At 46.2% G+C, this 24,956-nt stretch overlaps 1 protein-coding gene across 2 annotated transcripts in view; it reads right to left on the reverse strand.

The window, feature by feature from the left end:
• The window catches only part of STK26 (serine/threonine kinase 26), a 51,164-nt gene that overhangs the window by 15,612 nt on the left and 10,596 nt on the right, over nucleotides 1-24,956 (reverse strand). For both annotated transcript variants that reach the window (XM_075259444.1, XM_075259445.1), the window contains exons 2-3: nucleotides 8,448-8,678; nucleotides 6,105-6,161 (exon numbers count right to left, since the gene is read on the reverse strand). In XM_075259444.1, coding sequence (XP_075115545.1) covers nucleotides 6,105-6,161; nucleotides 8,448-8,678 — 288 coding nt within the window. The remainder of the gene's footprint in view (nucleotides 1-6,104; nucleotides 6,162-8,447; nucleotides 8,679-24,956) is intronic.

Consider the following 24,956-nt stretch of genomic DNA (forward strand, 5'->3'; position numbering starts at 1 on the left):
CATGAAATATATGCTAATAACAAAACTGTGCCTTATGCCAGTGATAGCAAATATTTTAGAGACTGCAACGCAAAACCCACTAATTTATCAAAAAGTGCCTACATGGCAATTTACCCTTAATACTGTGCAGATCCACAACTGCGGACAATTACTGACCCGCAAAATACGGTCATGCAAATGGGGCTTTATCAAGCTTTCAATGATACAAAATAACTTTGTACTGAAAAAAAGTAGTTTGCCCGTACTAATATCATGTCCGCTATACAACAGATACTGTGTGATATAAATAAGGGCACCCACACAGTACAATATGCTCCACAGTGATCCCACACAGTATAATCTGCTCCATAGTGATCCCTCACCGTACAATATGCTCCACAGTGATCCCCACACAGTACAATCTGCTCCACAGTGATCCCCACACAGTACAATCTGCTCCACAGTGATCCCACACAATACAATCTGCTCCACAGTGATCCCACACAGTACAATGTGCTCCACAGTGATCCCACACAGTACAATGTGCTCCACAGTGACCCACACACAATACAATATGCTACACAGTGATCCCACACAGTACAATGTGCTCCACAGTGATCCCACACAGTACAATGTGCTCCACAGTGACCCACACACAATACAATATGCTCCACAGTGACCCCACACAGTACAATCTGCTCCACAGTGATCCCACACAGTACAATGTGCTCCACAGTGACCCAAACACATTACAATATGCTCCACAGTGACCCCACACAGTACAATCTGCTCCACAGTGATCCCACACAGTACAATGTGCTCCACAGTGACCCCCACACAGTCCAATCTGCTCCACAGTGACCCACACAGTACAATGTGCTCCACAGTGACCCACACACAATACAATATGCTCCACAGTGATCCCACACAGTACAATGTGCTCCACAGTCACCCACACACAATACAATATGCTCCACAGTGATCCCACACAGTACAATATGCTCCAGTGATCCCCACACAGTACAATGAGCCACAGTGATCCCACACAGTAGAATATGCTCCAAAGTGATCCCCACACAGTATAATCTATTTCATAGATGGGTGCCCATAGAGAGGGCTCCGAGTGCTACCTCTGGTACACGTGCCACAGGGAAGCAATATGGCCACTTTTAAAACTTCCCCAAAAATATTCGGATTCTAGAATGGAAAAAAATGAGTTGTATATCCATATGCGACACCTTTTCTGTACATTGATGCTGCTCAGAAAACAGACGTGTTAGGCAGGAAGAGACCTGCACGGAAATACATTATACAGCAAGAATGGGGTTAATAAATGCACAGCTTCTTGGACTTTACTCGGATCTTTATATCTCTGCAGGGTGGTTATACAGGTGAACCTCACAAACAACGAATACACAAATAGAAACTGTATTCCTGGGAGTTGTTCAATGGAGGATCTGGGGGAAAAGCGAATCCTGTGTACCAAGGGAGTGGGCAGGAATGGAACAAAGCCAAAAGGACATTTTCATATTTTTAAAAAATATATATGTCAAATCCATGCTCCAAAACACAACAGGAGCACACCTGATTCTCGTAAGTAATTCTGCATGAAGAATCAGCCATGTTGACCATGCCCTAGGGCTGTGATGGCGAATGTATGGCACGGGTGCCAGAGGTGGCAATTAGAGCCCTTTCTTTGGGCACTCTTCCGTGTAACAGATTATACAGTGTAGGGGCCACTGTGGAGCAAATTGTACTGTGTGGGGACCACTGCGGAGCAGATTGTACTGTGTGGGGACCACTGCGGAGCAGATTGTACTGTGTGGGGACCACTGCGGAGCAGATTGTACTGTGTGGGGACCACTGTGGAGTAGATTGTATTGTGTGGGGACCATTGTGGAGCAGATTATACTGTGTGGGGGTCACTGTGAAGCAGATCGGACTGTGTGGGGGGTCACAGTGGAGCAAATTGTATTGTGTGGGGGCCACTGTGGAGCAGATTATACTGTCTGATGACCACCGTGGAGGAAATTGTACTGTGTGGGGACCACTGCGGAGCAGATTATACTGTGTGGGGCCACTGTGCAGCAGATTAAACTGTGTGGGGACCACTGTGGAGTAGATTGTATTGTGTGGGGACCATTGTGGAGCAGATTATACTGTGTGGGGGTCACAGTGGAGCAAATTGTATTGTGTGGGGGCCACTGTGGAGCAGATTATACTGTCTGATGACCACCGTGGAGGAAATTGTATTGTGTGGGGGCCACTGTGGAGCAGATTATACTGTCTGATGACCACCGTGGAGGAAATTGTATTGTGTGGGGACCACTGTGCAGCAGATTATACTGTGTGGGGGTTACTGTGGAGCAGATTGGACTGTGCGGGGGTCACAGTGGAGCAGAAAGCTCTATAAAGCCCCATTCATATGACCATATTTTGCAGGTCTGTAATCGTGTGCAATTTTGGATCGGCGCATTATTAAGGTTAAATGGCCGTATTGGCACTTTGTGATAAATTAGTGGGTTTTGGGTTGCAGTTTGGGCACTCAGTCTCTAAAAGGTTTGCCATCTCTGTCCTAAGGTGATATATACACACCCCCCCCCCCCAATACCAGTCTACAGTAGGACAAGAGCCAGTTCCTACAAGCTGCCAGGGTTTGGTGGGCACACGTCTTTGCCAGCCACACTGCTCGTCTTTCAGAGGTCTCCATGAACATTGGACACATGTATAAAGAGAGTTTGTATTCAAGAAGATGAAATTAGACCAAACCAATGACTTCTGTGTAAGGCAGGAAATTACAGAAAAAAAAGGAGTAAAGCAGCCGCTGGAGAGAGCGGCCATAGTGTGAAAGAGCCTTTATTTCATCCAGGTACGGTGAGCCGGGCGCATGGAAATAAAGCGCCCAGTAAACAAACTATAAACCTAATTTAGTTTCCTTTCCAGTCTTAAAAAAAGCAATTGGCAGGATCTGGATGGAAGAACGCTGTAAGGCGACCTTCTGTGCCTCAAACCAAACAAGTCCACTTATGTTCTGCGCCTGTAGGGCCTTTTAGGTATGGAAATCACACGCCGATGAAAGGGCTGCTTTGTGTCATCCCCGATGTGCTCAACGTTTCCTATTCATGGAGCGTTCGCAGCGCTGCTATGGGCTGGAAGGAATCTCTTCTCGGATTCAGCTCGGCACCAAAAAGGACATATGTGTTATGGCGTAAACAGGCAGACGCGGCGCTCGTATAGGTGTCGGACGTGTTAGACGAGCAGCCGTATAAACATAGGAGTCATGTTCATGCTGCCTTATGTCAGTCTGTACACGTCACTCTGCGTACCGTATACTGCTCAGATGAATACCATGTAACGTTACAGCGTGCACAGGAACCATCCAGAACATACATCTCCACAGATTTAACAGTCAGGAGCCTGGAAAAGTTGTGTAACAGTAACTCGCCTCACGCTATCAGCTGGCGCTCCTCCCATTATTATGTTAATAGATGGATAAATCATGGCTATGTCGAGAAACTGGACAGGGGATGGAAACCGGCGGTCAGCTTTAAAACCCATTCATTTCAATGAGTTTTTAAAGTTGACCGCTGGTGTCTGCCTGAAGCCTCTCCGCGGGGAAACAAATTTTTTTCCGGGCAGGCAGAAAGTCAGACATGCAAAGTCAACCGAAAAAAAAAAATGGTTTCCCTGCTGAGAGGCCGCAGGTGGGCACCTTTAAAAAGCCATTCAAATGCCTGATGGACCCTGCACGGGGTTATAGCAGGATATCCTGTGCTCCCCAGTGAACTAATCAGATCACATCAAAAGTGACAGCAAATCCGTCAAGGCTCCTGCAATAATGGGAATCCCAACACCAGTGTAAACAGAGCCAAAAAAGCCAGCGTTGGGGCAACACGGTGGCTGAGTGGTTAGCACTGCAGCTTTGCAGCGCTGGAGTCCTGGGTTCGAATCCCGCCAGGAACATCATCTGCAAGGAGTTCGTATGTTCTCCCTATGTTTGCGTGGATTTCCTCCCATTCTACAAAGACATACTGATAGGGGAAAAAAGTACATTGTGATCCCGATATCCCATATCCCTGTATGGGGCTCACAATCTACATTAACCACTTCAGTACCGGGCCAATTTGTGGTCCAGGACCAGACACATTTTAGGTTTATTTTGTATGTGTAACATTTATTTTGTATGTGTTTATTTTGGCTGTAACATTTTCTTTTTTGCGTCTTTTTTCGGGGACACATCGGGCTTTATTTTTATGTTATCTTTATTTTCGAATGTGTTTTATTTTTTTTTATATCTGGGAAAATATAAACAAAATAGGAGGGAAATTCTGTCTGGTTTTCAATTTTTTTTTTTTTTTTTTAATTTAATAACACAAAGTGTCACTGAAAAACTTTATAAAATCGTTTTTCCTCTCCGTTACGGTAATTTTTATTTTGTATGGTGTTGTCGGGGGTGTGGCTATAACCTTTAATAACGGCGTTTTATTAGCGTATTTATTTATTTTTTAATATTATTTTATTTACCTTTTTTTTTTTACCTTTTTTTTTTTTTTTTTCAGATGGTGTCCCCATAAGGTGATAAGAGACCTTTGGGGACATCTGATCACTTATTTTTTTTTTGTACTGGAGGCTGATTTCTCCTATAACTGAGGCTGGTACATTTAACCTCAGATACAGGAGGAATCCAGCCTCCTGCACGCTGTATATACAGCTTACTGAGCTGATCTGGGGTCCTGTAGGACCCAGCAGCTCTGGCAGGACACTGAGCCCAGCGGATCACTTGTCTGCCGGGACAGAGGGCAGCTGATTTATGGCTGCGTCCATAGCTGTGTATACAGCGCTCATTGAGAAGGCAGGGGAGGTAATAAATCTGACCTGTCTTCTCTCTAGGAGCTCCGGCTGAAGTTACAGCCGGCTCCTAGTGAAAGCAGCTACACGATCTCCGTGTAGCTGCTGTGTTCTGACTTGGACGTACAGGTACGTCCTGGCAGAACTAGGCAACCACTTCCTGGACGTGTATAGTCTATGGGCGGTCCGGAAGTGGTTAAAAAAAAAAGCCGGCCTTGGAGTGACCACTAGTCGGATCAGGTAGGGGGGCTTTTAGTTAACCCATTACCTACAATTTCTCTACCTAAGTCCATCCTACGAGAAACGTTCGCCATTATAACATTTCCGCCCAAAAACAAGAATTCTGCAGTCATGTCGCCGTCGAGCAGAATGAATCGTTATGCGGAGGTTTCTTGGAAAGCGGAGACAACAAATATGGTTTCCATAACAGCTTCCACAGGAGCTATTAGCCGGCTTAATTCCCGGCTGACCCGAGTGCTCGACAGTAAATCAAGCTCATTACGGAGTAAGACGGGAACACGCTTAATGTATATTAGTACGCTGTGCCAAGTGTAAAAGGCTTAGCATGCTCAGGACATGCATGCCGGGACACGGGGATCGCAGGGCCGAGGAGTTTCACAAATTCTCTTGCTCAAAAAAAATAAAATAAATATTTTAATTTTTTTTCCTCTCTCTCTGCTTCAGACTACAGCAGGTTCGTTTGCAGTCTGTTAGTATGGAGACACAGTAGATTAAACAAAACACAAGTGATACAAAGTAAGAAATATACATCTTGGCGGTGTGTACACGTGTTGCTATTTTGATACAAAGTAACCTGTCGCACACAAACAGCCGTATCAGCATGATATAGAGCAGGAGAGGAAGGTTTTGTGGGGAAGATATTCAGAATAACTTATGCACATGACCCTTGTATGTTGACACGTCAAGGAGTCGGTCCTATCAGTGACTGACAAGTCCCATCTAACTGTAAATACAGGGATAGCTGTCAATCACCGATAGCACCGCCTACTTGACTAGGCAACATAGAACAAGTAGCAAATGAATGACTGGCTGGTTCAGTTCCTCGTGTTGTGTAACATACAGTCTGCACTGCATTTGGCCATTCGACGGGTTCCCTTAAATGAAGATTTATTTTTAGAATAGGTCGATTTAATTCATTAAGAGAAGCTGGCTGCAAACATAGATCAGGCATTTAAAGCAGGTTTATCCATTGAAGACATACCCCTGGGATAAGGGTAAATCATGTGTCATGGGAATGCATGTCCAGGGTCACTCACCAAGTCTAACGCGGAGCCTCCTCCTAGATACTCCATAATAATCCATAGTTTTGTGCCCTGGAAAAAAAAAAAAAAAAAAGTTAATTGCATATGTAATTCATTAATGTTAATGCACCTTGTACAGTCAGCGGTTCGCCAGCCTGCGTCATACTTTACATTGGTGTCATTCCATTGGCAAATTGCAAGGTATGAGCCGTACAATAATAAAGAGGCTTATAAAGTTCCAGATCTCTATAGTATCCCCCCCCCCTCATAGGACCCGGCGTCATAGTGGCTTTGATATAGGACCCGGTGGGAGCCCTGAATCCCAGATACCCCCCCCCCCCCATGTGAAAATGTAAACTGTAGTAACCTAAAGCCACGGTGCAGGCGGCGCTGACCATAACAAGCCTGTACAGAGATTTTCCCACAGTCTGATGTGAATCATTCAATGGAACGCCGATCATAGCGCGAGGATCAGTCACCGCAGCGAGCATGCGGGTTATTTACTAAGACGACGGCTGCTTGGGATTCTGCACGCTCATCTAAGGGCTTGTGTTACATTAGTCATGGCAAAGGAAACCGAGAGCAGGAAATAATGTCTGAAACTTACTGACCGGATTTATTTAGGATGACACAGGCTTTTACAATGGGATTGTCCCACAAGGACAGGGGATACATATACAATCACTAAGGGACTGAATTACTAGAACTGAGGTTTCTCATTAGTGCTCTGAATGCAGCAATGGTTGTGCATGCGCCGTGCAACGCCATTCTACGTCTAGGGCCTGGGTAGGGAACGTACGGCTCTCTAGTTGTTGCAAAACTACAACTCCCAGCATGCATACTTGCTCTGCTGTTCTTGGAACTCCCATAGAAGTGAATGGAGCATGCTGGGAGTTGTAGTTTCACAGCAGCTGGAGAGCCAAAGGTTCCCTATTCCTGACCTAGGGGATGGAAGGAAACAACCAAGTGATGTACTCGGCCTCCATCATTATTCCATACCCACATATAGAAGAGAGTAAAACATGAAACCCAGAGCAGAAGAAGGGAAGTGACTTCATAACGAATTCACACACGCTGATCTTACGGATTGGTTGCAGTTAATTTCTATAGGATCGGACAAAACCAATTCTCATCTTGTGATCAAACCCAATCTATTCCTTATATGTGAGCGCAGTCGTCTATAAGGAGAAGAAAACCTTATTTACGTCTGACCAGATTTAGCAGATGAGAGGATTCAATCAGATTTACGGGCCTTAAAGACTGGGATCACATAACATCAGGATGGTGGCAAGAACGGCACACAATACATACTACTACAGGCAGGCACGTAAAATATTGGGCTACACCTGTCATAGCCACAGATTAGTGACCCCGAGCGGTCAAGCAGCACTTTTCTCTCCGCGTGTTTCGTGCAGAAACCACACGGACCCCATTATAGTCTACTTAGGTGATCCAGGTGGTAAATATTGTATAATGCAGTCACCGATGGGAAGAGCCTCGCATCTCAGGAACCCCAATACCTGGAGGCGATGCATGAGGGATTTCTAGTTATAGTGTATACCTATTACCAGGGGATAAAATACTGGGGATGGTACTTGTCCGCCTGCTAGTCAGCTCACATTATAACAGTACTTTGCTCCCTCCATTCACAAAAACCGAGATGACTGTGCTCTGCTGACAATGCCCTGGTGGCCCCGCACGCCCTGACAAATGGTTCTGGTATGTAATAGGAACAATTCACGAAATAACGTGAATAGAGCTGTATGATGTAGCTAGGAGATGATCTTATAGTCTGGCTGGTAGAGCCATGATTCCTAGATCAGGTAAGAAGCCTCAGCAGCCGCCATTGTACATTCAGCTTAGGCAAATGCAAAAACAGCCCCTGTCTCCTGACTGTAGCACCTGGTTAGTGATGGCGATACAGAATCCTTCAGGCCTGCAGCTTCATTGATCATGGATTGATCTCTAGGCCCTACAGTGATGCTTAGAAGAATGAACCTCTCGTCGTATACCCCGTCGTGACTGCTAGGGTTCCCTACAGCCGGACCCCAGCCTCTAATCCCTTATTTATGTGCATGACACGGGTTAGTCGGCAAGTGCTTCACTAGCACATTAATGGTTAAGACAAACAGAGGATTGCAATGCAAGTGTGCAAGTATCCTGCACAGGGGACCCGTTAACCCAAGACCCTGCTATCTGGGCCTCATGGGCTAAATGGTACCAGATGCAAAACGTGATTGTTGTTTTACACAATCTACGATAAACCAAACCATTTGTGCCTGAGCAGCGGAAAACGTTACCCCAGCGGTGCATCGCCTTAGGTCGTCCGTACACAAAGTCATAAAAGAAGAAAGCTACCTTCAGATAGGATCCATAGTACTTGGTGACATAGGGGCTGTCACACTGGCTGAGAACGGTGATTTCTTGCTGTATATCTTCTATTTCATCCTCTGCTTCTTCCAGGTCAATGATTTTAATAGCAACCACATGCTGAGTCCGGTTATCAATGCCTTTAAAAACTTCTCCGAAAGACCCCTTGCCAATACGCTCTAGCTTTGTGAATAATTCTTCTGGGTCGGCCCGGTGGTTCTAGGAAAGAAAAAGAAAAAATAAGAGTAAGACATCTTTAAAGTTGCTCATTGTAAATGGAACGTGTGCGGCGACCTGGAATACTGGGCAGTGTAACGCTTATTGCAAAATGAGAGTCTCCACTTAAAGGGGTTGTCCAGTTTTTAACATTGATGGCCTGTCCGACAGCGGGGTCCCCTGCGGATCAGCTGTTCCAGGACAGCTCAGCTTCTTTTAATGTTTACATGCTCAATGGCCAAAGATTAGCAGCAGGAACTATGGAAGTCTATGGAAAAGCGATGCAGTATCTAAACCCATTGCTACAGTACGGCGCGTGAGCAGCGCGACTACCTGCATATAAACATTACCAGGAGAGTAGGGGCCCCCAGAGGATAATAAACAGAGGATATCCTCCTACTATTATTGGATGTTCGTTCCTCAATCATACAAAAACGGCTGAACCGATTTGGATGAAATTTGTCCCATAGATAGATTGTAACCTCAATTAACACATCAGCTACTTTGTATCCCGGTAAATGACATGGCTTCACGACTGTTATGAATTTATGTTCACGTACTATATTATACTGCTCCTGCAGCAGCTTATCTCAGGTCCCAGGTCTGTTATCTCTCCGTGTAAACACACTTAACCCTCAGTCCATTGTGTACATGCATTTGCATATTATCTGATCTGCTCCAGGCAGTGCTGACAAACACCTTTAATCCAAATTGGCAGTTTGTCAATTTTAAAACATGCCGGGAAACAGAAAATTTAATTTATTGCAAGCAACGAGAGCTATGAAGGAGCCAGAAGTCACAGAGTTCTCCTCAAGAGGAGCCGACGGGGATCATCAACGCTGACAGCACGCTCATTATATGGTGTCCCAGCAATCTGCTGGAACAATCCCGAGCACAGCGCGAGGAACGTGTTCAGCGACAGGCCAGCTTGACAGCTGTTGAAACACCGGAGCATTTGGATCATCAATGTCAACAACACACTCATTATATGGCGCCCCAGCGAGCTGCTGAGATGCCAGAACAATCACAGGCACAGCACGAGGAACAAGTTCAGCAGCAGGACAGCTTAAGAGCTGCCACCGAAACGCCGGAGCAGGCAAACCATCAATGGCAGCAATTTGCTGAATATAGGCGGATCATTGACGTCAACAACCTGCAGACGAAGTCGCGGGCAGAGACACACAAACGACATACAAAATACATGAAAGCAAAACTGGGCAATGCTTATTCTTGTGTCACTACACAAACAAAAAATGAAATATACCCGTGCTAGTGTAATATAATAAGTGAACTGAAATACACAATGTGAACAAAATCAAGTGCAAGAGGGCTCAGCCCCACAACAAGACCTCCTGTAAGTAAAACGACAGACTAGATGTGATAAATACTGAAAATCTGAGGAAGAAAAACTACCGGAGGGAAGGGGAAAAAAAAAAAAAAAAAAAAAAAAAAAAAAAAGTGTAAGAATTATGTTTCATTCCATTAAAATCTGTTGAGTCAGCAGGTTACATATTAAAGGGATTCTACCACTAAATCGCTATTTTTTTTCTGCTTTAGACGTCGGAGTAGCCTTTAGAAAGTCTATTCGTCTCTTACCTTTAGACTTGATCTCCGCGGCACCATTCCTTAGAAATACTGGTTTTTACCGGTATGCTAATGAGTTCTCCGCAGCAATAGGGGCGGGCCCCAGTGCTCAAACAGCAATGAGGGCATCCCCATTGCAGCCAGAGAACTCTCTCCAGCAACACCTCCTACTTCAGCTGCATCTTCCCCTTCTCGGTCGTCTTCCTTCTGCGTCAGCTCAGACGCCTGCGCAGTCGGCTCTGCCAGCGAGACACTAGTAGAGCCGACTGCGCACGCCGGCCATATCTTCGAGGCCGCAATTGCACGCATGTGCAGTATGCTCCTCGAAGTCTTCACCAAACAGAGCGTACTGCACATGCTCAGTAAGGTCTTTACAGACCTCCGAAGCCTGGATGACTTCACTCGCGCGTTGGAGGGCTGTACAGACCTTACTGAGCATGTGCAGTACGCTCTGTTCGGCGAAGACTTCGAGGAGCGTACTGCGCGTGCACGCAATTGCAGCCTTGAAAATATGGCCGCTGGCCGGCGTGCGCAGTCGGCTCTACTAGTGTCTCGCTGGCAGAGCCGACTGCACAGGCGTCGGAGCTGACGCAGAAGGAAGACGACAGAGAAGGGGAGGATGCAGGTGAAGATAGAGGCGTCGCTGGAGAGACTTCTCTGGCTGCAGTGGGGACGCCCACATCGCCATTTAAGCACTGGGGCCCACCCCCATTGCTGCGAGAGAACTCATTTGCATACCGGTAAAAACCGGCATTTCTAAGGAACGGCGCCGCGGAGATCACGTCTAAAGGTAAGAGACGAATAGACTTTCTAAAGGCTATTCCGACGTCTAAAGCAGAAAAAAAAGGGATATGTACATTATTAGTGGTAGAATCCCTTTAAGCATTTACGTCTGCCTTGAACGGCAAAAAAAAAAAAAAATCCTGCATTCCACGCAGAGACAAATCCCATAATCCTTAGCAACTCATTATCTAAAAGTGAGTGGACAGGAGAAGCCCCGACAGACCCTTTGTATCATTAACTATCAAATACAAGGGAAATACGAAAAAAAATAAAAAAAAACAGAACAGAGGGAAGAGACATCTAGACAAACACACGGTCACGGGCTAGGAGAGCGGAGAATTAGTGCCATGGAGATTGCTACAAAAGCGCCCGCCCGTATGAGCCGCGGCCCCTGCCGTCAGACGCCCAGACAAAACGCTTCTAAAGTAGAAAAACTGCGGCGGGTCAAGAGAGGTCAAAAGTAAAGTCGCTGGGATGGGAGCGCGCTCCGCGGCTAATGACCGCCTTTTAGAAGGCTCAGGAAAAGGTTTAGTGAAATGTCACAAAAAGGCGACATGTTCTATAAATTATCACCGCCCGATTGTCCCCGTCAGCAGATTACTCTGAAAAGCATTCCTAGCCTGAAAAAGGCGTCGCTATAAAGCACGGAAGCCGCCGGGGGGAGGGAAGACGGCTGACAACTCATAGGTCTTAGTGTTTTATAACAAGAGAGTTGTCACCAAGATTTCCCAGGATCTACAATGACAAATCTGACCCCGATGAACAAGGAAATACGAGACGGGGAAAGGTCTGTAGTGTCAGGCGGAGATATGAACGTCAGTAGGGGGTCCGAGACCTCGCACCGCCAAGAGTCGGGTGTCCTCAACAGCTGATACATAAAGAACAGAGCAGGATGTATACAGCGCCGTTCTCTGTGTAGTGGATGAACTGAGTCATTACACTTTGGCTCCTATTCAGGTGAATGGCAAATCTGCAGTAAGGGTTAAGTTCACACAGGGTTTTTTGGTCAGGATTTTGAGGCCGCATCCGCCTCAAAATCCTGACCAAAAAGACGGCTCCCATTGAACTCAAGATGCTCATTCTTCAGGCCGTTTCGCCTCGCGATTTGGCCTGGAGACACTTGCTCCTTCGGACTAGGCCCATTCATTTGGCCTAATCCAGGGCGGAGTGCGCGACTGGATGCCGATGCAATGCACCGGCATTCAGTCGCGGCAACCCGTTTTTTGGTCCGGAACCTGAGGCAGCCTCCACCTCAGGTTCTGGACCAAAAAAACCCGGTGTGAACTTACCCTGACTTGGAATGAGCACTACACAGAACAAAGCCGTCTGCTTCCTGCTACATTATTTATCAGCTGATCAGTGCGGGTCCGAGTGTCTGACCCCCTACTGATCTAATGTTGATGACCTATACTTGGGTAGAAGTCAACAATAGCTTTAGCCTGGAACACTCCCCTAAAGTGGTTTTCCGGGAAAAATGTGTTTTTTTTTGTTTTGTTTTTTTTAAAACAGGTCCGTTAATGTAATTAATGGGTTGATAAATACCCCCATATACCTTCAGCAGTGTTACGAGTGATTTCTGGGCGTCTGAGTTCCTGGCATCTTCTGCATTTGTTTACGTAGTTCCGATTCCTGCTATGTAAGGCCTCGTTCACATCTGTGTTTTAATCCGTGTTTTTTAATAACACTTTAATTGCATTTTTAGCGGAGGGGTTATTAAAGTTCTTCATCCACGTGATCTGGCTGCAGCAGGAGCCTCCCCCCCCCCCCCCATTGTATCACCATTTAAAAATTGTAGAGATTAGAATGATATTAACCCGTGTTCTCTGCAGGATTTCTACAAGAGACAGTCTTGGGTCTGGTTCATATCCGTACATGTTTCTGTTTGGGGAGTCCACTTGGGGACCCCCACAAATGGAATCCTACTCCGCACTAAAAAAAAAAAAAAAAAAAAAAAAGCGGTTACCTTGGGAAACCCACGGACCACCTAGACTGTAATGGGGGTCCATGTGGTTTCCGCACGAAAAATGCAGAGATAAAAAGCAGGACTTTTCCAGGGAACGGAATGGCCCGAATGCAGATGTGAAGCCTCAGGAACATGAAGACTCTGCAGACTGACAAACTACAGGGGCCATTATAGGTCTTACTTACTTTGATCTTCCATTTCTAGAGTACGTGTTCCTTTAAGCAGATGTCTCCTCACCCGCCCTATTTAACCCCTTCAAGTCATTTTTTTCTAGACCCCAATAAAGTACAGAGTAGACCGGAAATTATTTTATCATTATGGTCAACATAAGTCGGATTCTGCCGGGCACCAATGGTATCTGACACTGCGGTTACATTTGTTCCTATAATGGAACAGAATCCGAAATACTAGCACAGGGGTGAACATAGCCTTACATGCATCCTCCAATGTCGGGTTATAGAGTGAAGATTGCATACACTATGACCATGTAACTGATTACCTAGCACAGGGGTAGGGAACGTTGCAAAACTACAACTCCCAGCATGCATACTGGCTCTGCTGTTCTTGGAACTCCCATGGAAGTGAATGGAGCATGCTGGGAGTTGTAGTTTCACAGCAGCTGGAGAGCCGAAGGTTCCCCACCCCTTGTCTAATGCAAAAGGCCATTAGCTGTCATTAAGCCATGACTACACACAGGCCGTCAGTAAGTAGGATATGGTAAATCCAAGCAGCACGTGGCCGGGGTCACCTGGATGCTAAAAGCAAATTTCTACACTGAAAAAAAAAAACAAATGACAGTCACGAACCTGACTGAGATACAATGACTAAGCAGGTGGCACCAGGGTTTGCACCGCCGCAGCACTGAAATGTGACCTACAACCTGGATTAAGGAGCTGTTATAGGACCAGTGATGGCATTTACCAGGGTTTACCAGGGAGTTTTGCAAACACAACCAAACACTGGATTTAAAGGACACCTCCAGTTACTAGACATCATAAAACATCAACTGGACAGAAACAAACCGAGTGTCCAGTTATAATTGCAGCAGGTTTATTACACGTAACCTATGCACAAGTACGTACGTGCGATGGAAAAAAGCAAAACCGACCGTTATCAGGTCATTGCAGACTCCATATCCATGTCCCACCCAAAAATTGCAGAAATGCAAACTCTAGGCCTGGTGCCTATCTGCAGAGCTCAGCGCTGTGTTGCATCTGTCTACAAGCGTTGGTGCAGGACAAGATAAAAATGTGAAAGTTTATCAGCTCCAAAAAGGGTTCAAATCTGTTAAGTAAACTAATACATGGGTTACTACAGCTCAGGAGCCATGCAGGAGAATGGGGGCTGAGCAGCCATAGCCTAAGACAGCCACTGCACCGCCTCGTATGCACCTCCGAGTGTGCGGGACAAAGCTCTTCCGATTGGGAGGGAAGGCTCCGGTACATTGTGAGGATTATACAGCAGGTCCTATCCTGCACCGTGGCATTGGAACCGAGTGCAACCTCCATTGCAGGCCTTGGAGGAGTCTTTGTGCATGCTATTAAATTCTCCCTCTTTGGCCTGCACATCTGCAACAAAAACAGGTAGGTTTTTTTGTTTTTTCCTAATGCAGCGGTGACTGCAGCCTACTGCACTGTGTGAACGCAGCCGTAGCGTAGGTCAGTGTAAGGAGATTGGGCTAGATGTGCCTGTTACTTTAAATGGAAGGTGGCAGGACCAGACAATGCCTTCAGTGAAATCACATATTAGTCATGCAAGCTGCTGAGTGGGTGAAAATTGAAGGCTCTTATTGTTATAATTATAGTACAGGATAAACCTATGACAAATATGAAATAACATGCGTGTAAGAGCAGGAAAAATCACTCGTTTCCATTTCTGATTCAGAAATCTTTGACATGCCGCTATTCACATACCAAGGTTTCTGGATTTAAAGGGATTCTACCATTGAAATGAATTTTTTTGGCGATCACACGTCGGAATAGCCTTTAGAAAGGCTATTCGTCTCTTACCTTTAGATGTGATCTCCGCCGCGCTGTTCCTTACAAATACTGATTTTTACCGGTATGCAAATGAGTTCTTTCGCAGCGATGAGGGCGGGCCCCAGCACTGGAAATGCAATGGGGCGTCCCCACTGCTGCTCGAAAACACGCTCCAGCGACGCCTCTATCTTCGGCTGGATCCTCCCCTTCTCTGTCGTCTTCCTTTGCGTCACCTCCGATGCCTGCGCAGTTGGCTCTGCCAGTGAGACACCATGCCGGCCGGCGGCCATTTTTGGGAGGCCGCTCTTGCTCTTGTAGTTCAATACAGGAGTGGCTGCCCAATACAGGAGTGGCCGCTGACCGGCATGCGCACTCGGCTCTGCTAGTGTCTCACTGTCAGAGCCAACCGCGCAGGCGTCGGAGGTGACACAAAGGAAGAAGACGACAGAGAAGGGGAGGATGCAGCTGAAGATGGACGTGTCGCTGGAGCGCATTTACGAGCAGCAGTGGGGACGCCATCACATTTCCAGCGCTGGGGCCCGCCTCCATCGCTGTGAGAGAACTAATTTGCATACCGGTAAAATCGGTATTTCTAAGGAATGGCGCGGCAGAGACCATGTCTAAAGGTAAGAGACAAATAGACTTTCTAAAGGCTATTCCGATGTGTGATCGCCAAAAAAAATTCAATTCAATGCTAGAATCCCTTTATAAAAAAAAATAAATAAAAAAAAAAAAATATATATATTATATATATATACACATACATACATATACACACACTGCAGGAGATGAGACGTGACATGTCAGTATTGCTCAAGAAGGGCAACATAGAAGTCAATGGCAAAGGCTGTCAGTAGGCAACTCAGGCCCAGCAGGATTATTTGTGTATCCATAAAAAGAAACGTTATTGCATCGACAATTTGTGATCACAAAACTGTAGCATGGATTAGTCGCTTTCGGGTGAATTTTAGACTTGACAGACTGCCAGAATTTTTTTTTTTTTTTTTAAAAGAGCCTGTCCGTCCTTTAAAAATGAGACATCTTACGATAGGTCATCAATATCAGAACGGTGCTGGCCTGGCACCACCACGATCAGCTGCATACTACATAAGGCACAGAACCAGCTGCATCCACGGTTTCAGATCAGCAGGGGTGCTGGGTGTTGCACCCCACTGGTCTCCTACAGATCACCTAACCCAACGATGCGCCATTTATATCCCGTATAAATCCTAGGATGTTCTTTGTACTCAGCTGGTTGTAGTTGCACCATTGTTGACATCGTGAGGCCCCATGACTGTGTGTATAGCTATGCGTGTCACTTGGGTGCCCTGTAACACTGAGGAGGGCACATACCACAGCAGCTGATGAGGCCGCCTCACCTTACTAAGGGTGTGAGACAATACTATTGTATAATTTCATGGGATTAGTCTCATGAACTACTATTAACCTGAGCTGCCGCCAACCAACTTAAGGCTGGGCCCACAAAGATTTTGGCTGCAAACCACCTAAGGCTGCCACTTCTGCAGACCATCACCCCAGGAAGTATGGCTCCCGTCATTATCACATAGGTCACTGCTAGTTTGTTAGCTTTCTTACGCCTTACGACTCTAGTAATAGCAATAGTCCGGTTAGAATATTTAGTAAGTTCTTCTCAGACCCCCAAACACAAGCATGGCCAACCGAGCGCATGTTCTCAGAGGGGAGAGGGGGGAAAGCTGCTGTAGGAGAAGTCTGACATCTTAAGATCGGTTTACATTAATCTCAGGATTAGCAGGGGTCCTGGCAGTCATCCCTACACAGAGAAAGTGATCCGGGGAATATGGCAGCTCATGGACTGGAAGCTCTTACTGGTCCTCTGTCTCCCGGTACGTAATACCAGAATATAATAATATACAGCCCCCCCCCCCCCTGGAATATAATGTACAGCACCATGGAATTAATATACGGTAACTGCTGGCTCCAGAGGTTACATGCTGACAGTGATGTCAGCAATGACGTCATAGGTACATAACATGTGATCGCTGTGGCCAGTGACTCTTAGAGCTCCCGGCCCTGCCAGGGCACTGACTGAGGAGAATGGGGGACAGGACCGGAGGACAGGACCGGGGATCGGGGGACAGGACCGGGGATCGGGGGACAGGACCGGGGATCGGGGGACAGGACCGGGGATCGGGATCACTTTCTTATTCATCAGCAGCAGATTTGGGGGTAAAGATTGAGATTGCAGCTCTCTCCCCTTCAGCGTTTTACACTACACAGCAGCATGATGTGTCTGTATACAATATACCACTGTAGCCTATACTATACCGGTATATTACAAGGCATCAGCAGTCCTGCCATACTGTGTCATTGTGCCAGGCTCTTTGTATGTGCACAGAGAAGGACATGCATTACCAGAAATAGAATAATGCAGCACTTCACTAACATGTATCACTGGCACGAAGCCTTCCATTAAAGCTAGCCTGCACACAGGTGTGGCCGAGTCATGTCAAAGGGCAACAAAGAGGAATACAATACAACTGGATAGACGGCATTCTCTTCTATTGTGTCACTTGTCCTTTAATCACAGTCTCGGCAGAGACTTCCTAGTGACGGCCGACTGCGAGTAGAGGAGCAGTACAATATAAAGAAAGGCTCTATAATTATGGCCGCCGCTGGTCCTGCGTTTACTCTTTTTTTTTTAACGCCATTTATTGCAGTTTAGTCCAATTCACTTGCAGGTTACAGAGCTGGCAGAAGTCAGAAAAAGTTTATGACTTCAAAATAAAAAGATTAAATGGCTTGATCCAGGAATTGGACAAATCCCAGAGGAGGCCGGGGAAGGTCGAACGTAAAAATGAGAAGTTAGGCTGGCCTGTCCCCAGTACTTAGGTTCTGGCATGCACCATATCTGCAATGGCGCTCAGGCCGATTGACCTCAGTGGTCACCTGCAGCACAGGACGTCCGGCAGGGGACACCAGAGCTCTTTTACGTTACACCGTCCTCCGCACCGACATTGGGATTGCACACACTGGTATACAGGCTCCATGGCTTTCCAGTTGGGTATCTGTGTATGGACAGGCTCCATGGCTTTCCAGTGGGGCATATGTGTAGGGACAGCCTTGGAACTAGAGGCTCCATGGCTTTCCAGTTGGGCATCTGTGTAGGGACAGGCTCCATGGCTTTCCAGTTGGGCATCTGTGTAGGGACAGCCTTGGAACTAGAGGCTCTATGGCTTTCCAGTTGGGCATTGGTGCAGGGCCAGTTTGGAGCTGGAGTTTGTGAACGTAATGCATGAACTCATCTACTGGGAATCCTGCGGAATAAATAAGTAGCGAGTTGCGATCAATAACTTCATTGTAATAGACATTGCTCCTCCTTAATAGTTATTGTTGTGCTTCCTCATTGCTGGTTTAGTACGGAAACTTATCCCCACATATACAGTACACCTCACCCATGTGCATTTTAGCTTCACATCGGGGCTCAGCTTGCTACAAGGAAATCCTGAAAAATTACTGAAGGGGAAAATACAGACAGCCGGCAGAGAAGGAGTCATACTGTGTACACTACCATATAACATATACCCAGGGCTATACAAGTGGCCAGCGCGTCTGATCCTGTACAAAGGTCTGTAAATCCCCGTCCCATTCACTATATATTATAGACAGAGTGCCATGAGGAAGAGAGAACTTTACAAAGATATTCTACAGTCTCCTCCATGTTATAGATCACATTACACCATACCGCTGTCATGTAGGTCAAGTTTGGAGAAAAACAATTTTGCAATCTTAATCAAATAAGTCAGCTGGTGCACTGGGGGCGGGACTTCAGCCCCGGGAGCACCGCTCTTGTTGTCTCGGATGGATGATGTCACAGCACTGGGAAGCTGAAGGACCACCCCCAGTGCACCAACTGCCTCATTTGCATAAGACTTCAAAGTCAGAGTTCTCAAAATCTACAAAGGTATCTTACCACGAATGTACTGTAACACTTCAACAATTCATAGTCCTTGGGGGAGAGGACAGACTCCCTGTTAGTCAGTGTTATACATTGGGAGTCTATTCTGATGGCATGTGATGTGAACAAGCCCTTGAAATGTCCAATTCTAGGCCTATAGGGGTGACATTTTTGCAGGGTAGGCGCTCCGTACTCCTGGAAGCGGTAGCAGGTACTTTATAGGCCAGACAAAGATCACATATTAAAATAAGGAACTCTCACACCCAAACATTTTCGGAAGATGAAAAATCCTTTGATGCCAATAAGGATATAAAGGAGCACGTCCCGGATTTCAAGCGGTTTGACAAGTCTGTGCAAGTGAAACAAGAGCGCAAGGACACAGAGCTGGAGAGGTTCTGGACGGCCACCAAATTTCATGACGGAGTAAAAGAGATTCGCCGTCTCCAATACAAGTCTCAACAGGGTCATGTGCCAAGTGCGTCACGACAGAAAAAGCCAACGACGACGACTTCTCCGCTGCTCGTTGACCAACACAGTCCTAGTAAAGTCATGTCATGTCTTTCAGTGGTAAAAAGTTATAAAATTCTGACGCTTCCCTGTAAAGGAGCGAAACCTTGGCCAGAAATATCCTTGTGTCAAATCTTTTCAGTGGGTTTCTGGGCTATAGAGACGGCTTTTATGGAAGATGACCAGTTTTAATGGGGATGACCATAATGGATACAGGTATCACAATGCACATTTTCCCCCTATCAGTATGTCTTTGTAGAATGGGAGGAAATCCACGCAAACACGGGGAGAACATACAAACTCCTTGCAGATGTTGTTCCTGGCAGGATTTGAACCCAGGACTCCAGCGCTGCAAGGCGGCAGTGCTAACCACTGAGCCACCGTGTTGCCCCATGTGCAGATGTGATCCAGGCCTTAGGCTGAAGCCATATATGAACTCCTATGTCTCCCCTCCCATACAGAATCCACGTAAAGCAATTACAGTCTTAGCCGGTTGCCTCTGATCTCTCCTTTGCACATGACACCAGTCATAAGAGATCATTGCATTTATTAGTCAGTGTATTACCATTCCGGTGGATCAGAAGTTTACATACATCATACGTGAACTGCACCTTTTAATAGCTTGGAAGATTCCAGAAAATGATGTCATGGCCGTAGACACCTCTAGTAACTAAAATAACGCAAATTAACCTAAAGGAGGGCGTACCTGTGTACCCGTAGGCATTTTTTTTAGATAACCTTTTTACCTGCATCAACTACACCTCCGTCAACAGATGTCGCTCTGCTGATTCTGACGCAGTTGGAATTGTTTCTCTAGCCCTCACCGTTCCTGAGCAATCACTGCTGTTAGTTTCAGTACACGTATGTTCCTTACCGTCCGGTGGGCGGTCCTTGATGCTCTACTAAGGCCCGCCCACCTAACCGCAGAGCACATGACTATGCTGAAAGGGGGAAAAATGATTACGCAGGAACGGTGGGGGCTAGAGCAAAAATTCCAAGTGTGCCAGAATCAGTGGAGCGATGCCTATTGAAGGATGAAAAGAGCAGGAGGTGGCTAAAGATCTGCCCTTTAAGTCCTATTTGCCTCTTGGCTCAAAAAGTGCTGAGAAAATTAGAAGGAATCAGCCAAAAAAAAAAAATGCCATTGTCAGAGTGTGATGTGCTCCCGATCTAGAACATTCAATGGGGCACTTACTGATGTCAATCTGCATGAAAAGAAATCCATGGGCACATAGAGGGGACGCGGATTTCAGTACCGAAAAACCACAAAATATGAGAAGTGTGCTTTTCCAAGCAAAGCCATCCTATTACATTCACAATGAATCCACATGATATGGGTTCTGCTGACATACAATTTATTAAGCTTTCCTTTACTTGCAAACTTCAGCAGCAACAAGTCTAAAGGACAGGCCTGGAAACTACTAAAGACCGAGCATCTTACTCAGAAGACGAGTCCTGGTTGATCCTATACACACAGACTTGTCATAGGATCTCTTTGGTACGGTTGCAGTAAGAGTGAAAGCTGCCGGGCAGCCCACGGCTTGGCTCTAGGAAGTATACACCTTTGCTGTAGAATCGAGATAAGGCGTTCTCCTAAAGTGGTTTTCCATTTACTTATTAACAGAGTGCGATATTGAGTTACAATTACTGTGTTACCAAGCGGGAGATATGAGGCTCGGCCTTGTCATGACGGCGCGCTGAAGAATGTCAATGGAACCATAAAAGGAAACAGATTTGTAGGACGCAAATATCACAGGTCGGGCCCGAAGATGAGCGGGGACAAAGCGTCACAATCTGCTTCACAGCAATCGGCCACGACACCCAGATACAAGGAGCGCCCCACTATAGAGAGGTGTCCACTAAAGCCATAGGTAGCTGCCAACTGAAAGGCCGTGCACCCGACAACCCATCCCCTTCTCCCCACATCACACATGCATGCTGGGGTCATGAGCATGCACCGGTCAGGCTTGGTTCACATCTGCGCTTGGCGAGCGCTCGGGGATTCTATTCCCCATTCCACTTTTCGGGCAGAAACCAAGCGGACCCCATTGTAGTCTAGGAGGACTGCGAGTTTCTGCTTTCTAAGCGGAACAGAAACCCAAGCGCAGACGTGAACCCAAAGTCAGCTGGGTGAGGGAATTCAGTCTATACCATCATGGTATTTTTGTAATGAGAACAAAGGATTGGGCATGCTGCCCTCTAATCCTGCTGCTGGGGGTGTCAGCAGGACTAGGGGTGTCAGCAAGGCGCCAACAGGGCTGGGGGGTGTCAGCAGGACTAGGGGTGTCAGCAGGGCGCCAACAGGGCTGGGGGGTGTCAGCAGGACTAGGGGTGTCAGCAAGGCGCCAACAGGGCTGGGGGGTGTCAGCAGGACTAGGGTGTGTCAGGACCAATGTTGAGTGGAGTTGGAAATACAATATCAATTCCAGCATTAAACTAAAAATGATACATTGTATTTATTTGACACAATTTGTAACCATGAATAATTAGATGTTCCGTTTGTTACACAATTGCTTTCATAGGAATCAATCGCCGGCTCTTTAATGAATTCGAGGAACTTTGCGGCTCGTGTTTGGCCATGGCGGTCAGACATTTACGAAGGAGTCGGAGGTTTGGCCTATAGACTACAGCCCTGGGAGTCAGGAGACACTCATACAAGATAGTTGGCAGGCTCGGCCAAAATTAATCTAATGCAAACAGGCCTTAGGTCAGCAGTGCGAAACTACACAACACAATATTATAGACCATATGGTAAGGTAACTTATCTTGGTGCCGTATTTGACTCTAAAAGCAGAGCTTATGTAAGAGATCAGAACTAGAGCATGCAATGAAATGCACCAAAATTTTTCTACAATGGAGCAGATTTATTAAAGCAGATTTCTCACAGAAAAAAGTTGCGAACCCCATATATACCCCCTATACTGGCGAAGGCCTCATCTAACGGGTCGCATCGCACGCCTGTGAAGAAATCTATGCCAGCTCGTAGCTCTGTCTCATTTACTTGAATGGGACAGTCGCGCAGCCAATAGGTGGACAGATAGCAATGAAGTGGCTGCAGTGTTCAGCCCCATCCAAACATCCGATGGGCAGGACCCCCCCCAGATCTGATATGGACTGAACCATTTTCTTCTGCAGCTCAGTTTGGGTCTCACCCCCATTCTTAGAGACAACCTACGTGTCCTTGATTTTTCCAGTTATAGTTTGCACTTTTTAGGGTTTTTTTCCCCTCTGTGCATTATGTATACAGTCTTGCATGGTATACGAGTTTGCTATTTTTCTGTAATCCCGTGGCATGTATGTGCAGGCCTTTACTCTGCCAAGTTTAGTCAAAAAACCGTCCCAAGTCCACCAATATAAGTGACTTTACACGACTGATAAGCTTGCTGCCAGCACTGTTATGTCCTGTACTGAAGGCCTAAAGCATTGAAATCTGCAGCCCCATCTAGTAGTATATACCTAGTGCACATAGCAAATACAGGTGCAATCATCTGCAGTGACGTTATTACTTGAGAACCTCTTTAGGTTACATCTTCGGTGAAGATTAAGATTCCCGCTGCACCGAGTCCACACAAAGTTCACGTTAGGAGGAAATACAGAAAACGCCTGGGAAAAGTAAATCGCTGAAGCTCCCACATGATTCAAGAAGACAAGTCCACGGCTAATCCAATATTACATGAGAGCACAGTCACAATCCGGTGATCACGGGATTTTATTTTATTTTTTTCACTTGTTATTCTATAATGGAATGGAATTATAAATCCACCGTAATAAGGTCCCCGTAAGAGTCCACAGAAGAAAATCAGGGCGTCCGACTTCTTTATGATGCCATTATACGGTAACATGTCTAATCCAGGTCATCTCCGTTTATATAGATGTTTGGGGTAAAGGGGTCGGTCTCGTAGGCACCATGAATTCATAGGATGATTGAGTCTTCCCGTTTACATTGCGGCTATAAATTAGGCCATGGATAGGGAACGTACGGCTCTCCAGGTGTTGCAAAACTACAACTCCCAGCATGCTTTCTTGCTGTGCTGCAATGGAAGTGAATGGAGCATGCTGGGAGTTGTAGTTTCAGTTCCCTACCCCTGCATTCGGCTATCCAAATAAGACTGTTTATACATAGCTGGGGTTTCTATGGGCAGGTAGGGACAGACCAATGGTGACAGCAACAATATACCAAGGAGAAACTCCATAATTTTTTGGGGATACTTTTTCGTGCAACCCATATATGTATATCCATCAATAGACACGTGAATGTCAAGAGGCGACCTATCCCCGCTAACAAATCTGCAAAAACCCATGAAGAACACAAAACAATAGTGCACAAAGTAAGACAATCTGTCAGCATGGGATTCCCCGGAGGAGCTCAGTCCAACGGCTTCTAGCACTAATGCAACGTCGAGCCAATAGCTCTCATGTCAGACGGCTCCAGATCCAGAAGCCGCACATTGTTTTGGTTAAGAATCATCGCTAAAAGAGAATAGAATAAACCACTTCATAGGCAAACAATTTGTGAACAGCGCAGAACTGCTAATAGTGGGGGGGAAAGACTTCTGGAGGTGGGAAAGACACGACAGATTCGGTCACACGGTGCAAGGCCTCACCAGCTGTTGTCAATCCAACTCCCAGGATCCGATCACTGTCCGGGCACACTGGGGGTTGTATGTGGACAACAGCTGGATCCTGATCACTAGTGTCATGTCTATTGGGCACAGACCAAGGGGGAGATTTGCTCATCGAAATATGCAAAAAAAATTAGTGTTCCATATGTATAAATAGGAATCTGTCAGGGCGATAGGGGACACAAACACCTACAGGTCCTGAAGGAGCAATAAAAATAATTAAAAAAAAAAGTCTTATACTGACTTATTGGCTGTACGCCCCTGGTTGGTGCAGTTCTTTAATCGAGTCAGCTCCAGTGCATGTGTGTTGGGTTTTGGGCGGCTATGGAGTAAACCTATAAGTGGGCATCAGCCACCAGATTACAACACGAGCGCCCTGTATTTGTGGAAACGGACACAGACACAGGGCGCTCGGTCTATGTCCATTACTCTGTTACTGTCATCCTATGGCATGAGGGCAACAGACATTGAATAACTGCAGCGTGAAGGTTGACCAATTCTGCATGTATATGTTCAAGTGTGGGCGAAAGGGGTATAAATACCCATTCATAGTCATTGCAAGCAGAACGGAACAGGATTTTGGTGCAGAATCTGTGACTGAATCAAGACAATCCTTAAACTGTAAATGCGGCCTCAGAACTGCTCCGTAAAGAGAACAGGAAAATAGGATGAGGTGTGCAAAAAAAGTCAAATTGGTCAAATACAAACAAATCAATATTTTCTAACCATGATGCAATAGGCAAACGTGCTATAAAGGCTTGGGGGGGGGGGTTCTATGGAGATTAGGAGTTACAATGTATCAAAGTCGTGCTCAACTTGCAACAATTCATACCAGGCCGGAATTCTTAAACCGGTTACACACCTATGCCTGGTACACCTAACCAATCCCGAGAATGGGCAGGACCT

Source organism: Leptodactylus fuscus, chromosome 11 (genome assembly GCF_031893055.1).
Source record: "Leptodactylus fuscus isolate aLepFus1 chromosome 11, aLepFus1.hap2, whole genome shotgun sequence".
Lineage (NCBI taxonomy): Eukaryota > Metazoa > Chordata > Amphibia > Anura > Leptodactylidae > Leptodactylus > Leptodactylus fuscus.